This window comes from Anomaloglossus baeobatrachus, chromosome 10 (assembly GCF_048569485.1).
Source record: "Anomaloglossus baeobatrachus isolate aAnoBae1 chromosome 10, aAnoBae1.hap1, whole genome shotgun sequence".
In the NCBI taxonomy this organism is placed as follows: Eukaryota; Metazoa; Chordata; class Amphibia; order Anura; family Aromobatidae; genus Anomaloglossus; species Anomaloglossus baeobatrachus.
In genome coordinates, this window is record NC_134362.1 from 190,933,056 (window position 1) to 190,958,970 (window position 25,915).

Consider the following 25,915-nt stretch of genomic DNA (forward strand, 5'->3'; position numbering starts at 1 on the left):
ACCCACGTGTCCTTCAGCCTGTAGCTACCTGCTCATATGTCATGATTCATGGACTGGCTGCACGTCTCCGGACTCGCTCTCCAAAGCCTCATAGACATATATAAGGCTGTTAAAGAGGTTGTCTGGTCTAAATCTACAGGTCTGTGACTGCAGACTTGTGACTCCTCGCACGCTGTGCCTGTGCGCCATGCGGATTCGCCAGTATCTGAGTCGGGAATGGCGGTCACGTGGCTGCGAGTAGGTGATATGCATATTCCCAACCAGGATCCGACTAGATGGCCTACCTCACCCCATGCAAGTGTATTTAGCAAGGCTGTGACGATCTAGTTGGGTTCCGGTTGGAAGTCTGTAGAGCACATACTCGTGGCCACGTATCTCTGCTCCGATATCGGCAAATCCTCATAGCGCACAGGCACATAGTGAGGAGTCACAAGTCTGCAGTTACATAAAATGACCACAGACTTGTAGATGTACACTGGAGAACCCCTTTAAGTTCAGCCTAGGAGATGTGCGGCTGGTCCCTGTACAGACCACAACACGTAGTTGTGTGCTTCCGGTTGCACAGGTGACGTTGCACATCTCTATTTGGGATCATTGCGGAAACTTCAATCCAGACTGGAAATTCCAGAGGACCGACATTTGCTGCATCGATCAAGAACAAAAATCTTTCACTTTTTTTACGACCCACAATACAAAAGCATTAATAAGGATTGCAGGTCAGGGCTCATAGAGCGGGTGTCATACATATGGGGGTCCCCATTTAGTTTCCCTGTGTTTTTAGTGTCGGATCCATCAATTTCCTTTACAGTAGGGTTCATCTAGTTTAGCCGAAGTGCCTTGGGAGCTGGCTGGCAAAAATGGTTTTGTATTCAGTGCCAGAAGCTGCAAAACTGCACCAGGGAGCAGCTCAGGAAAAGGATCTGAAGATGTGGATGGAGCCAGGCTGTACCCTGAAGAATGCACATGATCATGTTTTATATGGTCGCTAATTAATTTGTTCAGATGCCATGTAATATTGCATTACCACTGCCGTCATAGGGAAAATGCGGATCCAGACCAGAACTGTTGATGATGAGGAACCATATTGATCATCTGATTTGTTATAGAAGAGGGGGTGATAAAGAGACCACCCTTACGTTGGGTACAGACCTCATTCTACCCACATCAATCTACATCAGACGAGCTTGTTTTTCCATGTTGAGAGTTGTATAAGTGACACCTGTGCAGCCGCTCATCTTGCAGGTTTTTGCTATGTTGGTGGGTTGTGTACGTGTATCTCAGCCACTGAAAATCTAAGTATGGACCCAGACGACCCTGGCCCTGAGTGTGGTCTCACCACCAGTACCTCCCAGTATAACCACACATTTCCTCCGGCTCCTGCGTCTCTCTGGCCTCTTGTTATCACACAGAAGGTAGACTGTGACTCTGCCACACACAGAAGTGAAACGTTACAGATCTGTTTTGCAACCACATTTCTGCATATTATTCTAAACAGATATATCCACAGGCAAAAGCGGAAGACGGAAGGTGGGGGGCGCCGCGGTGCGAGCAGATGTTGTCCTAGAGGTGATTGTAATATTCACCGCATGGGAAGCCTGATTTACTCAATTTACTTCTGTTTCTACGAGCCGCCTGGCTTTTTTTTTTTCTTGCTCCTTATTGTTGTCATCCAACATGCCCAACAATGGACCTTAAAGGGATCATACAGAAATGTCTCCTGTCCAGAGCATGTGGAAATCGTGGGGTGGTCCGGCCTGGGCGCGGAGAGGTCTGGCCTTGCACTCCAGCCTGGGTGCGGCGCGGAGAGGTCTAGCCTTGCTCTCCGGCCTGGGTGCGGTGCGGTCTGGCTCGGCTCTCCAGCCTGTGCACAGGGCACGTCCGGCCTGGCTCTCCGGCCTGGGTGCGGGGCTCGTCCGGCCTGGCTCTCCGGCCTGGGTGCGGTGCGGTCCGGCCTGGCTCTCCGGCCTGGGTCCGGGGCCCGTCCGGCCTGGCTCTCCGGCCTGGGCGTGGGGCCCGTCCGGCCTGGCTCTCCGGCCTGGGCGCGGGGCCCGTCCGGCCTGGCTCTCCGGCCTGGGCGCGGGGCCCGTCCGGCCTGGCTCTCCGGCCTGGGCGCGGGGCCCGTCCGGCCTGGCTCTCCGGCCTGGGTGCGGGGCTCGTCCGGCCTGGCTCTCCGGCCTGGGCGCGGTGCGGTCTGGCCTGGCTCTCCAGCCTGGGTCCGGGGCCCGTCCGGCCCGGCTCTCCGGCCTGGGCGCGGGGCCCGTCCGGCCCGGCTCTCCGGCCTGGGCGCGGGGCCCGTCCGGCCTGGCTCTCCGGCCTGGGCGCGGGGCCCGTCCGGCCTGGCTCTCCGGCCTGGGCGCGGGGCCCGTCCGGCCTGGCTCTCCGGCCTGGGCGCGGGGCCCGTCCGGCCTGGCTCTCCGGCCTGGGCGCGGGGCCCGTCCGGCCTGGCTCTCCGGCCTGGGTGCGGGGCTCGTCCGGCCTGGCTCTCCGGCCTGGGCGCGGTGCGGTCTGGCCTGGCTCTCCAGCCTGGGTCCGGGGCCCGTCCGGCCTGGCTCTCCGGCCTGGGCGCGGGGCCCGTCCGGCCTGGCTCTCCGGCCTGGTCTGGCTGTAGGGCTCGTCCAATACTAAGATATCCAATGGATGTTGTGTCAAAAATGTATTTATCCTATTGGTAAATGTAAATGATCACTGTACGCCTATACTACCCCTGCAATGTGGCCGGATCTTCCTATATGTAAGGTCAGGGTGTGTACACATACAGACCTCTTAGATTGTAAGCTCTTGTATTGTCCTAGGACTATGGAATATTTCTGCCGTCCTGAATCCCCCTGTATATGGTAACACTTATAACCGGCGGGCTGTATATGCAAACAATGTATTTGATACATATCGATCCATAGAAACGCTCATTGCTCCCCGTGTGTAAAGGTGGTTACCCCTCACTTCAGAGACAAAGGCTTGCAGCAGGTCTGTAGGAGGGTTGCAGCCGGCTTTTGGGCTCCATGATTTATTTACGGGGCCTGCGCTCTCGGTGTGGCGGGGTGCGATCATTAACACTTCTCACACTGTCTCCCCCTGAAGGTCTGGAGCTCCCTCTGCTGCCAAGTGCTGGGAATTGCGCCTCAGCTGCTCCTGACTACTGTGCAATACAGATGCAGCGATGCCTCACAAAGAGGCGCGGGGTCTGGGCTTCTATTCTTCTATCCTCTATATATCCATAGGTGGAAGTTTGTGGCATCGTGATGGACTTTATCCCCATTAGCACAGGCAGAAAGTGCAATATATAACATTAACATTATCACAAGCCATTTTGGTCGTTCATTTCGTACATTTTTTTTAATTTTTTTTTTGCATAAATGGTCCCGTTTGTGTGTTTTTTATATATATTGTAATTGTCTGAGCCCATTGTGTATCTGAAATCCCGGCATGTCATTATTCAGGACGTGTGTAGGAGGCTAGAAGGTTATGTCAGATTTTTGCTTGTGATTGGGTGGGGGGTGGAACGAGGGGGCTCTGAAATGCAATTTGGGCTGAAAAATGAAATTTGTGTGATAAGAATGTGATTCGGCGGCGGCCCATAATCATATGCGCTTTAATAATCTTTATTTTGCAGGAGTCAGTTTCCAGGGCAACGGAGAGTGAACCAGCGACGAGCTCCCTGCTGAACAGCAAGCGGCTGCAGGCAGGAATATCCGTGAGTCCCTTCCCGTCCCTGTAATGATGGCTGCTATTCCTCATGCATCAGATTAATAAGGATTCCTCTGCCCCCCCTCTGTTAATACTTCCATTATTCTGTCGCTGTGAGCTGCAGTAATGGCAAGATGTGGAGCGGAGGAGCCCACTAGGCCAAGTGAAAGAACAGATGGAATATCGTTAGCATTTTTATGTAATTACATTTTTATTACTTCTATTCTTTTCTTCTCCCTGCCTCCCTTTTTTTTTTTTTTTTCTTTTTTGCCGCTCCACGTCCCAATCACACAGGCGGAGGGGGGTTTGCAATCTTGGGGCGTTTGTGTGTTGGTAAAGATATATTAAGAGACAGAGTGACCCTGAAGACTGTCGAGACCGGATTTGTAATTTTTTATTTTTTGTCGTTGTTTGGCATTTATTTTCTCTTTGTCAGTAATCTAGATATATCCAACATGGTATTAGCTTTGCTGAGTTCGCCATTTTCAGGATGCATCTAGCATGGCGACATTTTAACAAACGCAGCAGACATCTTCCCTTCCTACCGTACCCTAATGCACTTTGACATTTGCACATGGAGGCGCTGGCACAAGCAGATATGTGTGTATGTGACACGTCAGCAGATTACCTCTGGATTTCAGGGAGGCGCGGAGTATATCTGTGTACCTATAGGGGTTTTCCAGGTGATGGAGATATTTGCAGTCCATAGTGTCACTTTGAGGCAGACCGAGACGTCAAGGTTTCTTCCTGGAAGGGTGAACCACCATGTATCAGATCAAGCATGCAAAGAAATTTAGATGGAATTGGGGCTTAGGCTACATTTTTGCAATTCTATTGTGAAGGCCTAGGCTATAAATATTTTGTCCAGTGTAATATAATAAGATAATCTGTCCTTTCAATGCTTTTTGTATTGCTTCTCCACATATACCTAATTGGAATATTAACGGAATGTATAACCAAAACACATTTATGCTTAGGGCTAAGTAGAATAAGTTTTAGTTCATGAATAAGTAACTAACATTCTTGAATAGAAGAGATACCCATCTGTAGTTTTAAATAAGTAACTGACATTGTTCTATCCAAAGACTCTCGTCTATGTCTAGACACACCTGAAATGCTTTACTAAGGAATGTTGCTCAAATAAGGGAATGAGCTAGACTCAAGCTAATGTCCTTTGAATGCTTTATGTATTGCTTCTCCACATATACCTAATTGAAATATTAACGGAATATATAACTGAAACAAATAATGCTTAGGGTTAAGTAGAATAAGTTTTAGTTCATGAATAAGTAACTAACATTCTTGAATAGAAGATACTCATTTGTAGTTTCATGAATGAGTAACTGACATTCATGAATAGAAGAGATACCCATCTGTAGTTTAAAATAAGTAACTGACATTGTTCTATCCAAAGACTCTCTAGTCCAGTGTTTCTCAACTCCAGTCCTCGAGACCCACCAACAGATCATGTTTTCAGGTTTTCCTCAGTCAGGTTTTCAGGATTTCCTTAATGTTGCACAGGTGATGGAATTATTCCCTGTCTAATATGGAGGAAAACCTGAAAACATGATCTGTTGGTGGGTCTTGAGGATTAGAGTTGAGAAACACTGCTCTAGTCTATGCCTAGACACACCTGAAATGCTTTACTAAGGAATGTTGCTCAAATAAAGGAATGAGCTAGACCCAAGCTAATGTCATTTGAATGCTTTATGTATTGCTTCTCCACATATACCTAATTGAAATATTAACGGAATATATAACCGAAACAAATTATGCTTAGGGCTAAGTAGAATAAGTTTTAGCTCATGAATAAGTAACTAACATTCTTGAATAGAAGATACTGATTTGTAGTTTCATGAATGAGTAACTGACATTCATGAATAGAAGAGATACCCATCTGTAGTTTAAAATAAGTAACTGACATTGTTCTATCCAAAGACTCTCTAGTCTATGCCTAGACACACCTGAAATGCTTTACTAAGGAATGTTGCTCAAATAAAGGAATGAGCTAGACCCAAGCTAATGTCATTTGAATGCTTTATGTATTGCTTCTCCACATATACCTTGTACCTAATTGAAATATTAACGGAATGTATGACCGAAACAAATTATGCTTAGGGCTAAGTAGAATAAGTTTTAGTTCATGAATAAGTAACTAACATTCTTGCATAGAAGAGATACTCATTTGTAGTTTCATGAATGAGTAACTGACATTCATGAATAGAAGAGATACCCATCTGTTGTTTCAAATAAGTAACTGACATTGTTCTATCCAAAGACTCTCGTCTATGTCTAGACACACCTGAAGTGCTTTACTGAGGAATGTTGCTCAAATAAGGGAATGAGCTAGACTCAAGCTAATTGGTTGGTTAAGAGACAATGCAGAAAAACACTATAAGAATGTTATGCTTTTTAATACAGGGGTTAGCAGACCTCTACTGTGCTTCTCCCAAATAGAGATACGTTTCTGTGTGGTCATTTTCCTGATTCATATACATCTGCACAGTTTAGATCTGGAATCCTCCTCCGAGACCCTGAGACAGACCCCCTGGAGGTCTCCTCCCAACACTATCAGGTCCAGCAACGTACAATACAAGTAATATTGTGGTACCCATGTAGCCAGAAAAGTCAATTCAAATACTTATGTCCCATGAACGACAAAAGTATTTTAGTATTTTATAAATCTGATTTAGGCAGGGTGCAGACGCTCATGTTTCACAGTCCGTATATCGACCACAAAGCTCAGATCGTGACATTTTACCTGTTTGAACCTGGCCTAAGTCATATCCATAACTGCTACAATGATAGTGATCCATATTGTGCGAGGAAATGGTCTTTGTGGAGACCTGCCAACGGTCCGTATACAGATCATGAAATAGGATTATCTGAACCCGAACTAAAGGGTTGTCCAGGGTTAGAAAAACATGGCTGCTTTCCCAAAACCGTGACTATGCGTCGTATCTGCTATTACAACTCGGCCCTCAGCATTTCAGCAGAGCTGCAATATCAGATGCAACCCATGGCTTTCTGGACAAAGGCAGCCATGTTTATCTAATCCTAGACAATAATTTTAAGCACATTTTAGATTGATTGAACATCACTACTGTTTTTAAGTGATGAGCAGGCACTACCATGCTCAGGTGCTCAGTGCTCGTAACTAGTGATGAGCGGGCACTACCATGCTCAGGTGCTCAGTACTCGTAACTAGTGATGAGCAGGCACTACCATGCTCAGGTGCTCAGTACTCGTAACTAGTGATGAGCGGGCACTACCATGCTCAGGTGCTCCGTACTCGTAACTAGTGATGAGCGGGCACTACCATGCTCAGGTGCTCAGTACTGGTAACTAGTGATGAGCGGGCACTACCATGCTCGGGTGCTCAGTACTCGTAACTAGTGATGAGCGGGCACTACCATGCTCAGGTGCTCAGTGCTCGTAACTAGTGATGAGCGGGCACTACCATGCTCAGGTGCTCAGTACTCGTAACTAGTGATGAGCAGGCACTACCATGCTCAGGTGCTCAGTACTCGTAACTAGTGATGAGCGGGCACTACCATGCTCAGGTGCTCAGTACTGGTAACTAGTGATGAGCGGGCACTACCATGCTCGGGTGCTCAGTACTCGTAACTAGTGATGAGCGGGCACTACCATGCTCAGGTGCTCAGTACTCGTAACTAGTGATGAGCGGGCACTACCATGCTCGGGTGCTCAGTACTGGTAACTAGTGATGAGCGGGCACTACCATGCTCAGGTGCTCAGTACTCGTAACTAGTGATGAGCGGGCACTACCATGCTTGGGTGCTCTGTACTCGTAACTAGTGATGAGCGGGCACTACCATGCTCAGGTGCTCAGTACTTGTAACTAGTGATGAGCGGGCACTACCATGCTCGGGTGCTCGGTACTCGTAACTAGTGATGACCAGGCACTACCATGCTCGAGTGCTCGGTACTCGTAACTAGTGATTACCGGGCACTACCATGCTCAGGTGCTCTGTACTAGTAACTAGTGATGAGCGGGCACTACCATGCTCGGGTGCTCAGTACTTGTAACTAGTGATGAGCGGACACTACCATGCTCTGGTGCTCAGTACTCGTAACTAGTGATGAGCGGGCACTACCATGCTCAGGTGCTCGGTACTCGTAACTAGTGATGAGCGGGCACTACCATGCTCAGGTGCTCGGTACTCGTAACTAGTGATGAGCGGGCACTACCATGCTAGGGTGCTCGGTACTCGTAACTAGTGATGAGCGGGCACTACCATGCTCGGGTCCTCTGTACTCGTACCTAGTGATGAGCGGGCACTACCATGCTCGGGTCCTCTGTACTCGTAACTAGTGATGAGCGGGCACTACCATGCTCGGGTGCTCAATACTCATAATGAGCAGTTGGATACTTGCATGGTTACGACTTGAGTACCGAGTATAATGGAAGTCTATAGGGAACTCAAGCATTTTTCAGGGCAATGTTCCATTATACTTCGGTGCTGGAGTCGTAACCATCTGGGCATCCGACCTGCACTTACGAGTACCGAGTATCCGAGCATGGTAGTGCGCGCTCATCATTTTATTCTTTTGAATAAAGCCCCTCTCCCAGTGGAGAGCTGTCTGCTAACATACACTCGCTCTTGGAAGGTCGCTGCCAGACACTACTTGTGGTGACTTATCTCTGGAAGAACAAAACTATCAGTAGTCTGAAATCGGACATGCTTGATTGACATCTACCCCCTACAATGATCAGTTGGAGACCCTTAAGGTCCAGTCACACTAAGCAACTTACCAGCGATCCCAACAACGATAGGGATCGCTGGTAAGTTGCTAGGAGGTTGCTGGTGAGATGTCACACTTTGACGCTCCAGCGATCCCACCAGCAACCTGACCTGGCAGGGATCGCTGGAGCGTCACTACACGAGTTGCTGGTGAGCTCACCAGTAACCAGTGACCAGCCACACGTGCAGAGAGCAGGGAGCAGCGCACACTGAGCGCTGGCTCCCTGCTCTCCTAGTACAGCACACATCGGGTTAATTACCTGATGTGTGCTGCAGCTACATGTGCACAGAGCAGGAGCCGGCACTGACAGTGAGAGCGGCGGAGGCTGGTATCAAAGGTAAATATCGGGTAACCAAGGGCAGGGCTTCTTGGTTACCCGATGTTTACATTGGTTACCAGCCTCCGCAGAAGCCGGCTCCTGCTGCCTGCACATTTAGTTGTTGCTGTCTCGCTGTCACACACAGCGATCTGTGCTTCACAGCAGGACAGCAACAACTAAAAAATGGCCCAGGACATTCAGCAACAACCAACGACCTCACAGCAGGGGCCAGGTTGTTGCTGGATGTCACACACAGCAACATCGCTAGCAACGTCACAAAAGTTGTTCGTTACCAGCGATGTTGCTTGCGATGTTGCTTAGTGTGACGGGGCCTTTATACATATTAGACCGGCAGGTGCAGCCAACGTTATGGGGCATTAAGATAGAGAGTTCGAAACGCATTCACGTGTCCTGCCACCATGCTAGACTGGAGGTCTTCTAAAGATGGAGTTGTTTTTTTTTTTTTTATTTATTTATATATTTTTTTAATCTAATGGAAATTCTGCTTTTTTTTTTTTTTTTATTTCTGGGATATAATTTTGTTGACAGAGCCAACGAGTCAGCCGCAGTTCCTATGGGCCGTGCGATCGTGAGAAGGTGTACCGGCGAGTGATTTCTTTTCTCACTTATCCACTATCGGTGCCGCGATTATCTGCCTTACTGGTAGTTTTTGGCAGACTTGCCTGCACCTCTCCAGACACTTTAACAAAGGTATCCTAAAATAGTCATGCTTTTATAACAACTGCTGAAATTCATCTATCCCGAGCTCTGCCTTGCGTTCTCACCGTCCAGAATCTAATCTCCTCGCCTCGGCTGCCGGCCTCTCTGCCCGCTGGAGCTATTACAATGCAGTCGTCGTAATCAATGAACCACAAGGCTATTCCTGCTGTCATAAGGTTCAGAGCGTGAAAGCAGAACAGCAGGACTGAAAGCAGTGACCGAGGGGAGAGCTGCAGGACCGGGGCTCGGGGGCATGATACTGTACACATCCAATAGGTTCCTCCAGCAGCAGACGTCTGGCCAGAAGGCCTCATGCACCGAGGACCGCCAATATTTCCATATGACGCCCGCTGTGCACCGCAGGACGGCTGCTCTCTAATGCAGATCCCAATAATTCTACATTGTGATATGGCCGATCGCCTCGTTTATCACTTAGGATCTCTGCTTTTTCCTAATGATGGCGTTTTCCATGGAACACATAAACTGAGATTAGGTTGGAGGGGACCAAATAAAACCCCCAGAAAAATGGAGATACATGGACACAATCCATAAGATTTTTTTTTTTTTATTTCCCCCTCCTAAAATTTAGGTTTGCTTATTTGTATCAATGTCCCCAATTTAAATAAATAAATCTGTAATTTTCAAATATATAGTCTTGATTTTTGAGACTAAATTTATAGTTTTCACAATTTGCTTTTTTAGCTTTATTTTTCCAGACTTCTGCCCTCGATATTGTAAAACGCTAAACACCGGAAATATTCAGTGTTTGCATAAACTTTTGGTGTTAATCAATAAAAGTGTAAAAACTTCTGACACTCGGAGGAGGGGAGGAGTAAAGCACAGTTTTGTTTGCTTTTTTGGATGTTTACTATTAACGGCGCTTATAGGAAAAACTTCTAATAAGGGACAATTGTTTTTGAGCCCCTCATTCACCAACTACTCAGCGGTCTCTTCCTCCCTCCCCATACACTGGAGCTCTTGACCTGCCTGACAAATGCTGGCAGACCCATCTGGTAGTCACATAGGGGGTCAGGTGGGGTTTCCTACTTGGGACCGTATAGAGTCCGGTGGGGATTTCCTACTTGGGTCCCATACAGGGTCCTGTGGGGGTTTCCTACTTGGGACCCTATTACGGGGTCAAGTGGGGGTTTCCTACTTGGGACCCTACTACGGGGTCAAGTGAGGGTTTCCTACTTGGGACCCTACTACGGGGTCAAGTGGGGTTTTCCTACTTGGAACCCCACAGGGTCAGGTTAGGGGTTTCCTACTTGGAACCACACGGGGTCAGATTGGAGGTTTCCTACTTGGAACCCCACGGGGTCAGGTTAAGGGTCTCCTACTTGGAACCACACGGGGTCAGGTTGGGGGGTTTCCTACTTGGAACCTCATGGGGTTAGGTTGGGGGTTTCCTACTTGGAACCCCATGGGATCCGGTTAGAGGTCTCCTACTTGGAAAACCATGGGGTCAGGTTAGGGGTCTCCTACTTGGAAACCCATAGGTCTCTCCTACTTGGAACCCCATGGGCTCAGATGGGGGTTTCCTACTTTGGACCCTACGAGGTCAGGCGGGGGTTTCCTACTTGGGACCCTACGAGATAAGGTGGCGTTTCCTACTTGGGACCCCACATTTGACTGCTGAATAGTATTTAGTTCTATCTCCATATTAGGAAGGTGATGCATCACTTCATCATTTTAATTTCATCAACTTTTCAGTAGCCCAGGAAAGCCGGGTGGCGATACGCCGGACACAGTCAGGATAGCCAGCGTTTCCATGCACCTGCAGTTCTCCTTGACAAGTCGTTCATTTCGATATGATTGCTCTCCAAATTAGGAAGCGACTAGAAAATCCAATTTGGAGAGGAGGGTTTAAAAATCCCTTAATAAAAATACAGCGAAATGTAAGATTTAACACGAGCACAAATAGCCGCTATTATGTGTTATTAGCAAATGGGAGTTTCAGGAGCCGGCCGCGCGGCTGCCTTGGAGCACCGGGCCCGGCCTTCGCTGTCTGCATTGATTTGTGGAACTGTGTCATAACGACACCGGGAAGCAATGAATTGAAGATGGAGCGGTGATAGAATGTGGAGGGGGCTCAACAAGATGCGCAACTTTTCTATCTCTTCAGCCTGATTAGATTTTTTTTTTTTTTTGGTTTCTTTTAAGAGCTTTCACTTTGTAATAAAAATGGTAAATCAGTAGCACGGGGGAGAAGAGACTTCAGCACTGGGGGGGGCAGCAAATACTTGATTTGTGTGGACGTGGTGCGAGAGCAGGCAGAATCGGAGGTGCGGGCATTGTTCATATTTGTCATGTGGTGCAGCATTAAAAAAAGATAGACACAGAGAGGCTGCAGCCAAACTGAATGCACATGCATTCTGCCTATGAAATGGCTACAGGACTCCATATTGTGCTGGACATTGACCACTAGGTGGCGCTATATAGACAGGCTTCTTCATTCTGGAGGAGAGCTAATTTACATACTTTTCTCCGATACTTTTGCTTGCACTATTTCTTACACTTTTTGGAGCACCAGTACCTCTGAAGAGCTTAATGTACATTTCTTCCAACTTTTCTGGCAGACTGAAAGTGGGGGGGAATAGGTTGTGAGTTTTGAGATTAAAATATGTACCACACCCCCCCAGTGCTGTTCCCCTTGCCAGTGCTGTGTACCCTCTTGTACTTTATGCCACCCCACCCCCAGTGCTGTGTACCCTCTAGTACTGTGCCACCCGACACCCAGTGCTGTGTACGCTCTAGTACTATGTACCCTCTAGTACTGTGCCACCCCTCTAGTACTGTGTGCCCCTTCCCCCCCCCCACCCAGTGCTGTCTCCTCTAGTACTTTGCCACCCCACTCCCTGTGCTGTTCCCGCTCCAGTGCTGTGTACCCTCTAGTACTGTGTGCAACCCCACCCCCAGTGCTGTGTATCCTCTAGTACTGTGCCACTCCACACCCAGTGCTGTTCCCCATCCAGTGCTGTGTACGCTCTAATACTGTGCCACCCCTCTAGTACTGTGTGCCACCTCACCTCCATCGCTGCCCCTCCCTACCCCGTGCTGTCTCCTCTAGAGCTTTGCCACCCCACCCCCTGTGTTGCTCCCCCTCCAGTGCTGTGTACCCTCTAGTACTGTGTGCCACCCTACCCCCAGTGCTGTGTACCAACTGTTAGTGCTATGTACCCCCAAGTGCTGTGTACTCATGCTGTGTAACCCTAACTATTGTCCGTGTCCGCCTAGTGCTGTCTGTGCTTCCCCTCAGTGATGTATATTCCCATCCTGTGATGTATATGCCCCCAGTGTCTTTTGTGATGTATATACACCAGCCTCTCCTTTGACTGTATATGCACCAGCCCCTCCTGTGATGTGTATGTCCTCAGCCCCTCCTGTGATGTGTATGTCCTCAGCCCCTCCTGTGATGTGTATGCCCTCAGCCCCTCCTGTGATGTGTATGCCCTCAGCCCTGCCTGTGATGTGTATGCCCTCAGCCCCGCCTGTGATGTGTATGTGTGGCGCCCTGGACTTGCCAGGTAGCCACAGACAAAACACACACACACCCCCACCCCCGGACAGTTACATTAGTCAGACACAAAACTTTTGTTGCCTCCCTCCAGGGTCTGATGTCCACTCCAGGTGGGGTGGAGCCAGGCGGTTGGCCCCACCCACCGAGGAGTTCACAGGCCTGGTAGCGGGAAAAGCAGTCAGTTGGAGTTAGAGTTTGGAGGAGTTCAGTAGAGGAGGTGAAAGTGAGAGGTCACATACTGGAGCCCAGGCACTGAGAGCAAGGTTGGCAGACGGTGGTGGCCGTCTGCAGGAGTTGGTGGAACTCCGCAGAGCCGTAAGGACCGGTGTTGGCGGTGGCCCACCGGTACCGGACCGGGGAACTGAGTGAAGCTAAGCACACAGGCAGGGCCATCGGACCCCGACCAGGCTTGGAGCCGCCGTCAATAGTCAAATCCGAATGTGACAGGAACCCCCGGGGTTCCCTAACAACCAAGTCCTGATTGAAGGCAACCGCTCACACCGTGAGGATATACAGCCACCGCCACTGGCTAGAAATCTAAGGGCCAGCGCCTGCGGGCAAAACGGGCTCCTCCGGTATCTATACACCGGGGAGCGGACTACCGTTGGGAAGCCATTGGAGTCAACACAGTACACAAAGGTGCAGGGAGAGACAGCCACCATCACCTGTACACCCGTGCCATCCGGCGCCGCGCTGTCCCTGCAACCCTGCACCTCACCGACCCTGCCTCCCCATCACACCACCAGGCCCCGGGACCACCAACCCCTACCCACGGAGGGGGAAAACAACATCCCAGCTGCTCCCTACCATCGCTCCCGGGATCCCCGTCACCAGCAGCGGTGGTGCCCATCTTCACCACAACCCCTGGGTGGCGTCACGGACTAAATCCCCAAACAAACCACCCCCTTTTCACTCACGGGCGAGGAGCGCCGCTCGAGTCCCCGGATCCGGCCCACCGTTCGAGCCACCGAGCAGCAGCGCCGGACCCGAGCGTTAGCGAGCGCAGCGCCCCGCCGCCCGCGACATATGCCCTCAGCCCCTCCTGTGTTGTCTATGCCCCCAGCAACTCCTGTAATTTAGGCGCCACAGTGTATACTGTGATGTGTATGTCCCCAGCGTCTTCTGTGAGATAAACCTGGCAAATCAGTTGTCAAAAGCAACATGATCAATACCACCTAACGTCACAACCGCACCAAGAACAAGGAGAATCTGCTCCAGCCTCAACAGTAAGGGTACAGCAGTGAGTTAATTGTTTGACCAAATATAGCAGTGCAATTTTTAAGTTGATAATTTTGTGCGGCCCCCGAAAGGTTGGTAGAAAAGTCCAAATGACCCCCAGCAGAAAAAAGGTTTCCCCCCTCCCCCCTGCCCTACATAGTCGGACCCTATCAGGCCAGAGCTAATCGTTCTAGGCAGAGTATGGATGCAGAAAATGTACAACAAATTATTTATTCCTACCAGGAGGAATAACTGAGGAGTGGCAGATTACGGCATAGTATCTAGCTCAATATTTATATTTTTATATCTTATTAAATTGCTACGATTCTTATGAATATGGATATTTTAGGCTGTTAATAATTAGGAGTATCTTTATGGTATAAATACAAGGTATATTTGGGGTACGAATTAAGAGGGGTTACATTTGGGGGTAAAAATAACTAAGCTGGTATGTTTGGGGTAAAAATAAATGGGGGTACATTTGGGGTAGGAATAACAAATGGGTACGTTTTTTTAGTAAGAATAACTAGGGAATGTTTGGGGGTAAGAATAGGCAGTATGTTTGGAAAAAGAATAACCAGGGGGGTACGGTTGGGGAAAGAATAACTAAGGGGGTACGTTTGGGGTAAAAATAACTAGGGGGGTACATTTGTGGTTAAAATAACTAGGGGGCGCGTTTGGGGTAAGAATAACTAGGGGGTACGTTTGGGGCAAGAATAAATAGGGGGTACGTTTGGGGCATGAATAACTAGGGGGTACGTTTGGGGCATGAATAACTAAGGGGTACGTTTGGGGCAAGAATAACTAGGGGATACGTTTTGGGCAAGAATAACTAGGGGGTACATTTGGGGCAAGAATAACTAGGGGGTACGTTTGGGGAGAGAATAACTAGGGGGTACGTTTTGGGGAGAGAATAACTAGGGGGTACGTTTGGGGAAAGAATAACCAGGAGAGTACGTTTGGGGCAAGAATAACTAGGGGGTACGCTTGGGGTGAGAATAACTAGGGGGTACCTTGGGGCGAGAATAACCAGGGGAGTACGTTTGGGGTAGGAATAACTAGGGGGTACGTTTGGGGAGAGAATAACTAGGGGGTACGTTTTGGGGTGAGAGAAACTGGGGGGTATGTTTTGGGGTAAGAATAACTGGGGGGGTACGTTTGGGGTAAGAATAACTTGGGGGGAGGTACGTTTGGGGTAAGAATAACTGGGGTGGTACGTTTGGGGAAAGAATAACTCGGGGACACGTTTGGGGAAAGAATAACTAGGGGACACGTTTAGGGAAAGAATAACCAGGGGACACATTTGGGGAAAGAATAACTAGGGGACACGTTTGGGGAAAAAATAACTAGGGGACACATTTGGGGAAAAAATAACTAGGGGACACATTTGGGGAAAGAATAACTAGGGGGCACGTTTGGGGAAAGAATAACCAGGGGGCACGTTTGGGGAAAGAATAATCAGGGGACACGATTGGGGTAAGAAGTACTTGGTTCTTTTGATATCATCCTATTGATGTGAATAGGGTCTACAGAAATCTCTGCCCAGAGTCGTCCGTATTTAGATGTTTGGAGCGTATTTTCAGTGGCCGCTCAGTCTCGGGCCGGTGCCCCTCTGTGACTTTACACTTCTCATACAGGGGGTTATACTGCAGCTCGGTGTGAGCAGCTTTTTATTTGTGAGCCGGACTTTCCCTCATCTTTCAGCAGTATTTACTTCTCTGGAACCCCCGGCCGGACAATGCAGCCGCCATGCCTCCGGATAGATCTCTGTTAGAGGTAAGAATAACTAAGGGGTATCTTTTGGGATCAGAATAACTAGGGGGTACGTTTGGGGAAAGAATAAATAGGGGGTATGTTTGGAGTAGGAATATCTAGGCAGTATGTTTGAGGTAAGAATAACTAGGGGGTACATGTGGGGTAAGAATAACCAGGGGAGTACGTTTGGGGCAAGAATAACCAGTGGAGTACATTTGGGGTAAGGACTAGGGGTGCATTTGGGAAAAGAATAACTAGGGGGTACGTTTGGGGAAAGAACTAGGGGGCACGGTTGGGGTAAGATTAATTAGGGGGTACATTTGGGGTAAGAATAACTAGGGGGTACATTTGGGGTAAGAATAACTAGGGGGTACATTTGAGGTAAGAATAACTAGGGGGTACATTTGGGGTAAAAATAACTGGGAGGGGTACGTTTGGGGTAAGAATAACTTTGGGGGTTTTCACACACATTTTTGCAGCAGGCTTTTTGGTTTTTGTTTTGCAGCAAAAAGAAATTGCAGCCAAATCTTACCAGACAAAAAGAACATATAAAACGCACCAGATTTTTTCTTTTTACACTTCTGGAATTTTTCTTCCATAGATTTGGCTTTTTTTTCCCCATGGGCTTCTGAAAAAGTTGTATGTGATAATAAAAACACCTAAAAATCAATGTTTCATAAGATCCAGCATGGACAATGCAGATTTCCTCTGAGCTTCATCATTGTTTGGTCTTTTGATGCTGAGATTAGGCTGCAGAAATTGCGTACAGTAGCATTACCGCACTGTGACTGCAGAGGGTGCTGGTGTGCAGGCTGAGCGCTCTGCCTCCTGGATGTGCGGCCTGGGTACCAGCTCCGGCTCCTCCGCACATTTTCGTTTTCATCATTCGGTTTCTGACTGATGATGGAGGTGTGGATCTGGCTACCTCCCGTCTCCTCACGGTCACTAGCCCATGAATCTTGGCACATTGCACAACATGCAAGAAGTCATTATTTCTACTTGACTTTTAGTCCGTTTGTAGTATCTAGATAAATGTGGACTCTTAAGGCTCGGGGCATGGGTCACATCGATATAGGCTTAGACATTGTAGAAAATAAAATTCTACATCTTTGCTTTCCAGTACTTAACATTTGTAGGATCTCTGCTTGCTGGAAGCATTTTTATTTACATTCTAAACTGAAAACCGTCCAGAACCCGTCCTTCACTGAGAACTTGTGTATCTTACTACAGCCTCTCCCATGCCTGTGCTTGCTTCTCATGCCCCGGTGTTGTCCACATTGGCTTTTCCTGCATTGGCCTCTCCTGCCTCTGTATGACCTTTGCTGACCTCTTCATCCTTTGCTTGGCCTCCACTTTCACTGTTCAGTCTTCTCCCGTACCTGCGTGGCCTGCACCAGGCTTCTACTGCCCATGCACTGTCCTCTCCAGCACTTGCACCATCTTCTCCTCTCCCTTTGTGGCCTACATTAGGCTTCCACTGCCCCTGCCCCATCTTTTCCTGCCCCTGCGTGGCCTACACCAAGGCTTCTACTGCTTGTGCACCTTCCTCTCCTGCACCAGCCTGTACCATCATCTACTGCCCCTGCACCACCCTGTACCATCTTCTACCGCCCCTGTGTGCCCTGCATCGGGCTTCTGCTGCCCCTGCAGTGTCCTCTCCAGCGCCTGCATCGGCCAGTACCATCTTCTACTGCCCCTGCGTGGCCTACACCAGGCTTCTACTGCCACTGCACCTTACTCTCCTGCTCTAGCATGTAGCATCTTCTACTGCCCCTGCACCGCCCTGTACCATCTTCTACTGCCCCTGCACCGCCCTGTACCATCTTCTACTGCCCCTGCACCGCCCTGTACCATCTTCTACTGCCCCTGCACCGCCCTGTACCATCTTCTACTGCCCCTGCATCGGCTGGTACCATCTTCTACTGCCCCTGCATCGGCTGGTACCATCTTCTACTGCCCCTGCATTGGCTGGTACCATCTTCTACTGCCCCTGCATCGGCTGGTACCATCTTCTACTGCCCCTGCATCGGCTGGTACCATCTTCTACTGCCCCTGCATCGGCTGGTACCATCTTCTACTGCCCCTGCATGACCTGCATCGGGCTTCTCCTGCCCCTGCTGGTACCATCTTCTCCTGCCCCTGCACCGGCTGGTACCATCTTCTACTGCCCCTGCACCACCCTGTACCATCTTCTACTGCCCCTGCACCGCCCTGTACCATCTTCTACTGCCCCTGCACCGCCCTGTACCATCTTCTACTGCCCCTGCACCGCCCTGTACCATCTTCTACTGCCCCTGCACCGCCCTGTACCATCTTCTACTGCCCCTGCACCGCCCTGTACCATCTTCTACTGCCCCTGCACCGCCCTGTACCATCTTCTACTGCCCCTGCACCGCCCTGTACCATCTTCTACTGCCCCTGCACCGCCCTGTACCATCTTCTACTGCTCATGCACCGCCCTGTACCATCTTCTACTGCCCCTGCACCGGCTGGTACCATCTTCTTCTGCCCCTGCACCGGCCGGTACCATCTTCTTCTGCCCCTGCACTGGCTGGTACCATCTTCTCCTGCCCCTGCACAGTCTTACGGCCTGCACCAATCTCTCCCATCCTTGCAGGGTCTGTGCCAGGCTCCTGACCAGGGACACATTTTAACATCCATATGTGTAGCAAAAAGTGGTGCATTTGCTTTGTATCGACCCCAAATCTGGATCAGATGCATCATTACCTCCGCCCCACTTTAATTGCCACTGATGCTATGATTAACAAACAAACCTAGATGATAAAGAGGAGGCTGTTCTCTGTTATAGACATCGCCTGACATCCGTTTACATCTCTTTCCATCTTGATCGTCATCTCTTCATTAATTTCCTCTATTATATAACCTTTCATTCTGGATACTTTTTCTAGATTTATGTTGATCTCCTTTCCAAGTGCCATTCTCCGTATTTGTTCAATATCTAATAAGAACCTAAAAAGTTTTGCAAAGAAATTCTCTTAATGTCTATTGTTGAGTTTGTGTGCTGTAATTTTGGGTCTGGGGACCTTTTAGCCAATTAGAGCATTGCTTTTTATACACAAGTCATGAAATACAGCTATTCGTTCAGGATAAGAGACTTAAGTTATCCGAGCAAGACGCAGAATAAAGGAAGATCCCGTCTGGATAAAAAACGAGCAACTTTGCAATTTCCAATTTTTAAAAATTCTCTCCATTTCCAAGAACAGAGAGATTTGTAATTCTATAGTTTATTATTTGGCCTAGATCACTCATGGAGTATCTGGTTATCTGGTAAGGAGCGCGACTTTCAAGCTTTTCGCTTTATTTTTGCTTTATGTAATGCAGACCTGAAAATACGTCCACTATACATATTTTGCTGTCACCCTTGCAGCGATTTTTTTTTTTTTTTTTTTTTTTTTTTTTTCTTCTTTTTGGGCCCAAGATGTTACTTAGTCTGTACTGAAATATAGACTGAACAATAATATAATTGTTTTTGCTCCCATTTTTCATGATCTAAACTCAAAGATCTAAGACTTTTTTTCTACGTACATAAAAGGCCTTTGTTCTCTCAAATATTGTTCACAAATTTGTCTAAATCTGTGTTAGTGAGTAGAGATACTGTAATCCACCTCACAGGTGCGGCATATCAAGATTCTGATTAGACAGCCTGATTATTGCTCAGGTTGGCCTGTTTATTGCACAGGCGGGCCTGTTTATTGCGCAGGTGGGGCTGTTTATTGCGCAGGTGGGGCTGTTTATTGCGCCGGCGGGGCTGTTTATTGCGCAGGCGGGCCTGTGTATTGCGCAGGCGGGCCTGTGTATTGCGCAGGTGGGCCTGTGTATTGCGCAGGTGGGCCTGTGTATTGCGCAGGTGGGCCTGTGTATTGCGCAGGTGCGCCTGTGTATTGCGCAGGTGGGCCCGATTATGGCCCAGGTGGGCCCGATTATGGCCCAGGTGGGCCCGATTATGGCCCAGGTGGGCCCGATTATGGCCCAGGTGGGCCCGATTATGGCCCAGGTGGGCCCGTTTATGGCCCAGGTGGGCCCGTTTATGGCCCAGGTGGGCCCGTTTATGGCCCAGGTGGGCCCGATTATGGCCCAGTTGGGCCCGATTATGGCCCAGTTGGGCCCGATTATGGCTCAGGTGTGTTTTTAGGGTGGCCACAATAAAAGGCCACTCTAAAATGTGCAGTTTTATCCCACAGCACAAGGCCTCAGATGTCGCATGTTTTGAGGGCACGTGCAGTTGGCTGGTGACTGCAGGAATGTCACCGGAGCTGTTGCTCGTGAATTAAATGTTTATTTCTCTACCATGTGCAGTCTCCAAAGACGTTTCAGAGAATTTGGCAGGACATCTAAGGCTGCTTTCACACATCTGGCTTGAGCTGTGCGGCTCAATCCGGCTGTGCAAGCTATGCAACGGATGCAGTGAAAACACCGCATCCTTTGCATAAGTGTTTCCCATGCGGCCCGTCCGGTTTTTGCCGCTTGCGGCATGCTACTGAGCATGCGCAGTGGCAAAAACCGCATGCGGCGGCCGGATGCGGTTTTTGCCGCATCGCGCCGCATCCGGACGCCATAAGAATGCATTGAAAAATGCGCCGCATCGGCCGAATGCGGCGCGATGCGGGTTTTTTTGCCGAAAAAACGTGCCAGGCAACGTTCCATCCGGCCGCCGCATCGGCTAAATCTGCCGCATGCGGCAAAAACCGGACCGAACGCGAACCCATGCGGCACAATGCGGCACTAATTAAAGTCTATGCAGAAAAAACGCAACCGGCAGCAAAAAAAAAACGGTTGCGATTTTCCTGCAAAGTGCCGTATTGTGCCGCATTGCAGAAACCGGAGGTGTGAAAGCAGCCTAAAAGGCCTCACAATCGCAGACCACGTGTGCCCACCCCAGTCTAGGACCTCCACATCCAGCATCTTCACTTCCAACATCGTCTGAAACTGGCCACCAGGACAGCGGCTGCAACAATCAGTGCAAAACCAAAGAATTTCTGCACAAACTGTCAGACACCGTCTCAGGGAAGCTCCTCTGCTGCTCGTCGTCCTCATCGGGGGTCTCCACCTGACGACAGTTTGTCTTCATAACCAACTTGAGTGGGCAAATCCTCATATTCAATGGCGTCTGGCACGTTAGACAGGGGTTCTGTTCACAGATGAATCCTGGTTTTACTGTACAAACTGGCAACTGGTGACCACACCAAATATTACCTGGTTTCCTGATGCCAGGGATCCCCCCAATACTGGAACGCTGCACATTTTACAGTGGCCTTTTATTGTGGCTAACCTAAGGCACACCTGTGCAATAATCGTGCTGTTTAATCAGCATCTTGATATCTCACACCTGTGAGGTGGCTGGATTATCTCCACCAAAGAGAAGTGATCACTAACACAGATTTATACAATTTTGTGGACAATATTTGAGAGAAAGAGGCCTTTTGTGCACATAGAAAAAGTCTTAGATCTTTGAGTTCAGCTCATGAAAAATGGGAGCAAAAAAAAAAAGGGTTTATTCAATATAAAATACACTACATATATACAATGTTTGTATTGGTCTATACATTTCTAGGGGTCATTGGCATTTATTTATTTGTTTGCATGGATCAATGAACCGGTGCGGGGCCCGTGTGCGGTGCCCGTGTGCGGTGCGGGGCCTGTGTGCGGTGCGGGTGAGTGTGCGGTACAAGTAAAAAATGGATGCTACATGGACATACCACATGGATGTGTGAACGTAATCTCAGTATTGGTCGCTGGTTTAGTCGTGACACTAGTGTAAGGGGCTGACGCTCTAGGGAAGGAACCATGCTGGACTGATCACGTATGCCCTGACTAGCTTTCCTCAGAGTAGTGATTTTGTGCAGGCAGGAGCTGCGCTGCTCCAAGTCTTGTTTTTTTTTTTTTTTTAAGCTTTTGCGGTTACTTTTCAGCAGTGAGCACTGGAGGGCAGCAGCCATCTGCAGTATTCACAGGGGGTCCTCCTGTGTCGCTCGTGCAACATAATGGGACAAGTGAGGTTTTGGGTTTTTGAAATGATGCTCTGCTTTACCATTCAGGAATTTCACCTGTTTAGGAGCCTAAAATAGGAGCAAAATTGCAATAACCCATCAACCTCTAAAGGAATTTTCCCATTAAATGCATTTTGTTCTTTTCATACACGCAGGAGGATCAGTCTCCCACCAATCCCAAAAGCCAGGGTTCCAAAATTGCCCAGTGTGTTGGAGTGCGACCACTGATCCAGTTACCTTTGTGGTACCCAAATGAGTTCCGTAGGAATGAATAGAGCCACGCTTCCACATGCACACTACAAGTGATTTTTGGGATGGCAGCTGATCCTAGTAATGAGATTATTAATTATTATTATATACTATATACTAATATATATATATATATATATATAATAAATACACACACATGCATACATATACACACAGTATATCTAAAAATATATTATACACACACATATATATATATATATATATATATATATATATATAATATGTGTGTGTGTGTGTGTGTGTATATATATATATATATATATATATATATATATAATGTGTATATATATATTTATTTATATGTACTGTGTGTGTGTGTATATATAATATATTTATATATATATATATATATATAATATATTATATGTGTGTGTATATATGTATGTATATATACACATACGCACATACATACAGCCACCCATATATTATATATAAAAAAAATATATATATATATTATATGATACACATATATATATATATATATATATATATATATAATATGCATGCACACTGTAGATATATATAAAATCCCCCTCTGATAGGTGATAGATGTATTATTGCATTCTGGTATAGGGGTTATAAGGTTATGCGATACATGTTTGCTAGCTGCAGGTGCCACCTGAGCGCGGCTTCCATTTACTTCTACGTGGCTAACGGTAATAGCTCTTTAAAGCGTTCCTCTCATCTTCACAAATGCGCATGCCGGGCTTTCAATTTTGCAGTGTACTATTTATTAGAATTTTCAGCCATTTTTACCCTTTTGTTTTCAACTTGTTACCTTGGGAACTGACCATTGCTGCTAGACAGAACATATGCAGCGCTTACAAGCTCTTTCTTTTTCTGTTGAGCTTGTAGACACGGTTTTGAAGCTGGTCAGAATCTCTGCAGCGCGCTGCTACCTCCTAATCCTGGCCAGCTTCAGTGCAGCACTTACAAGCTAGACCGCAGCTGTGGTTGGTCTCCCAGGCAATAGACTTTAAACAAGTGTTAATCTTAGGCTTCAAATTTTGTCAGTTAATTGGAAAAAGTGCTTATATTGTATTTTACAAGGACATTATTCATCTGCAATGATGGGAATAACCCTTAAACATTTGTTAGGGGAGTCTGACAAACCCCCTTTAATTGTAGGGACCTGTAATGGAAACTTTCTTTGCTCTAGAAGCCAGTGCTTTAATCACACTAGATACAGAATGTATTTTTAATGCTCCAAACAATGAATACTCAAGTTTGGAAATAGTTTAGAAATGTTCTACTGCTTTGGTGTCTACAGCTCCTATGCAGAACTATGCGTCTCCACAGCGACCAAAGCAAAAACAAACAAAAAGAAGACCCTAGTAGATCAATCCTGCCCTCATTGTCCTTCTATCGGTCCTCTTCCACCTATCAATATGGTGAATATATGTTCAGAAGAAGGGGACAATGCAAAAAATAATGTAGGACTGTGATTCCTCATCATCTTTGCACCTTTTTTCTAGAGTGAAAACAATGCTTATAGTGACTTTTTTTTATTTTTATTTTCATTTTTTTTTTTATTCCCCCCACCTTTATTTTTGGGAGGATTCTGGATGTGGTTTTGGAGACCTTTTTAACCCTAGAACGCGCAAGCAATTCAATCTACCATAGAAACAAATGACCTAGCAGGCCTGCGAGGCCCCAGGTATGCGTTCTAGGGTTAACCTGATCATTAGCAACTTTTTGAAATGTTGCAGTATTTTTATGCCGTTGTTCTCCAGTGCCCTCACGGAGTATAAATTCTGCTCATAGTTTTGCAACTATTTGCTCTAAAGTATGAATAAGGTAAATGACTCAATTTTTTTGCAGTAAGAAAAGTCTTTCAAAAAGATAAATTTGCCCCAATGACTTCCATATCAGACAACTCATGATTTGTTTGTAGTCTGTTACCATGGAGACGCAGAGATCAGCTTTGGTAGACAGTTTTGTAACAAAAACAGATTTAGTTAGTTGTTGGTTTAGTTTTCTCACTGGCCTTAAAAAAAGTAATGGAATGGGGGGGTGTTGGGGCTTTTAAGATGGGCTAGATTCACTCATCCATGTGTCACGGTCAAAGTACGGAGCGACCGCGAGTCTCCTGACCCAAACTCAGAAGCCATATAGGCAATGTGTGACCCACGGACACTTTTTTTTTTTTTTTAATAAACATATATTGGAATGTTTAGCGCCATGTACCATTTAAATCGGACCCAAAGTGGTCCATAGAGACACACCTCGTTCAGTGTGCCATCCTGCAGCATTCCTCCGCCACAATTTTGTGCTGGACACTGCCTAGGAGAGCGAAGACAGAGTTGACAATCTATTCCTTTTAGGCCATGTGCGCACTAGAAAATGGAATTTTCATTAAGAAAATTCCAGACCCTCTGAAAGATTACCGCACCTTCGGTAAAAAACCGCAGCAAACCGCACCCGAAATCCACATGCAGTTTTACTGTGGTTTGCTGCGGATTGCTGCGTTATGTCCCTGCGTTATTTTGATAGCACAGGGAGATGCTCACCTGTCCCCGCTCCTGCTGTCCGTGGTGCTGAAATCTCCCGCGATGCTGTCACTGTGATACTGTGTCCACCTGTCACTGCAAAGCACATGAGTGAAGTCACCGCTGATCCCGCGCGGCTCAGTTCCCTTCCTGCCTGACCCTCACAGTGAGCAGTCATGCTCTATAGCCACTCGCTGTGAGTGTCAGGTATAGCAGAGCTGGAAGCGTCGTGGGACCTCGTGTGGATTACGTCGGACCTGGGGAGCTGTTATTGGTGGGGTTCATAAAGTGGTGAGAGGGTGGCTTTTTTGTCTTTTTTTTTCAAATAAAGGATTTTTGGGGTGTTTGTTTACACTGTGTTCCAAATTATTATGCAAAAAGAGTTTAGGAGTGATAAGGTTAGAAATTTTTTGTTTGTCATGTAAACTCATTGCTGGTGATGTGTGTCCGGGCTCTTCATATCACTGAAAGCAATTGCAGATACCTGTGCACATTAGTTTGGCAGGGGTGTCCAAATAAAGGCAAGACTACTTAAGAAGGCTGTTCCACATTATTAAGCAGCTACATTTTTTGCCAAAATGGGAAAGAAAAAGGATGTGTCGGCTGCTGAGAAGCAAGAAATTGTGGAGTATTTAGGTCAAGGCATGACTACAACCAACATTGCCAAGACACTTCATCGTGATCATCGCACAATCCAGAAGTATGTAGCGGATTCACAGCACACGCGTGTGCGGCTGATAAGGAAAAATTGAGGACTCTTTCCAACAGGCAATTGCGTCAGGTTAAAAGAGCAGCATCTAAAATGCCTTGTCATAGCAGCAGACAAGATTTTGAAGCTGCTGGTGTCTCCAACGTCCCCAGACAACAAGATGCAGGGTCCTTCAGATGTTTGCAGCCGTGCGTAAGCCATCCTGTCCACCACCTCTATCAACTGCACACAAGCAGAAATGGCTCTAGTGGGCCAAATGATACATGAAGACTGACTTCCAAACTGTTTTGTTCACCGATGAGTGCCGTGCAACGTTCGATGGTCCAGATGGATGGATTGGAGGATGGATGCTTGATGGACACCCCATGAAAACACGGCTAAGGCGCCAACAAGGAGGAGGTGGAGTAATGTTTTGGGCTGGAATCATGGGGAGAGAGATTGTCGGCCCCTTGTAGG

At 47.6% G+C, this 25,915-nt stretch overlaps 1 protein-coding gene across 1 annotated transcript in view; it reads left to right on the forward strand.

The window, feature by feature from the left end:
• PMFBP1 (polyamine modulated factor 1 binding protein 1) overlaps window positions 1-25,915 on the forward strand; it is a 166,617-nt gene that overhangs the window by 42,839 nt on the left and 97,863 nt on the right. The window contains exon 3 of the mRNA XM_075326032.1: window positions 3,611-3,691. Within this exon, the coding sequence (XP_075182147.1) occupies window positions 3,611-3,691 (81 nt within the window). The remainder of the gene's footprint in view (window positions 1-3,610; window positions 3,692-25,915) is intronic.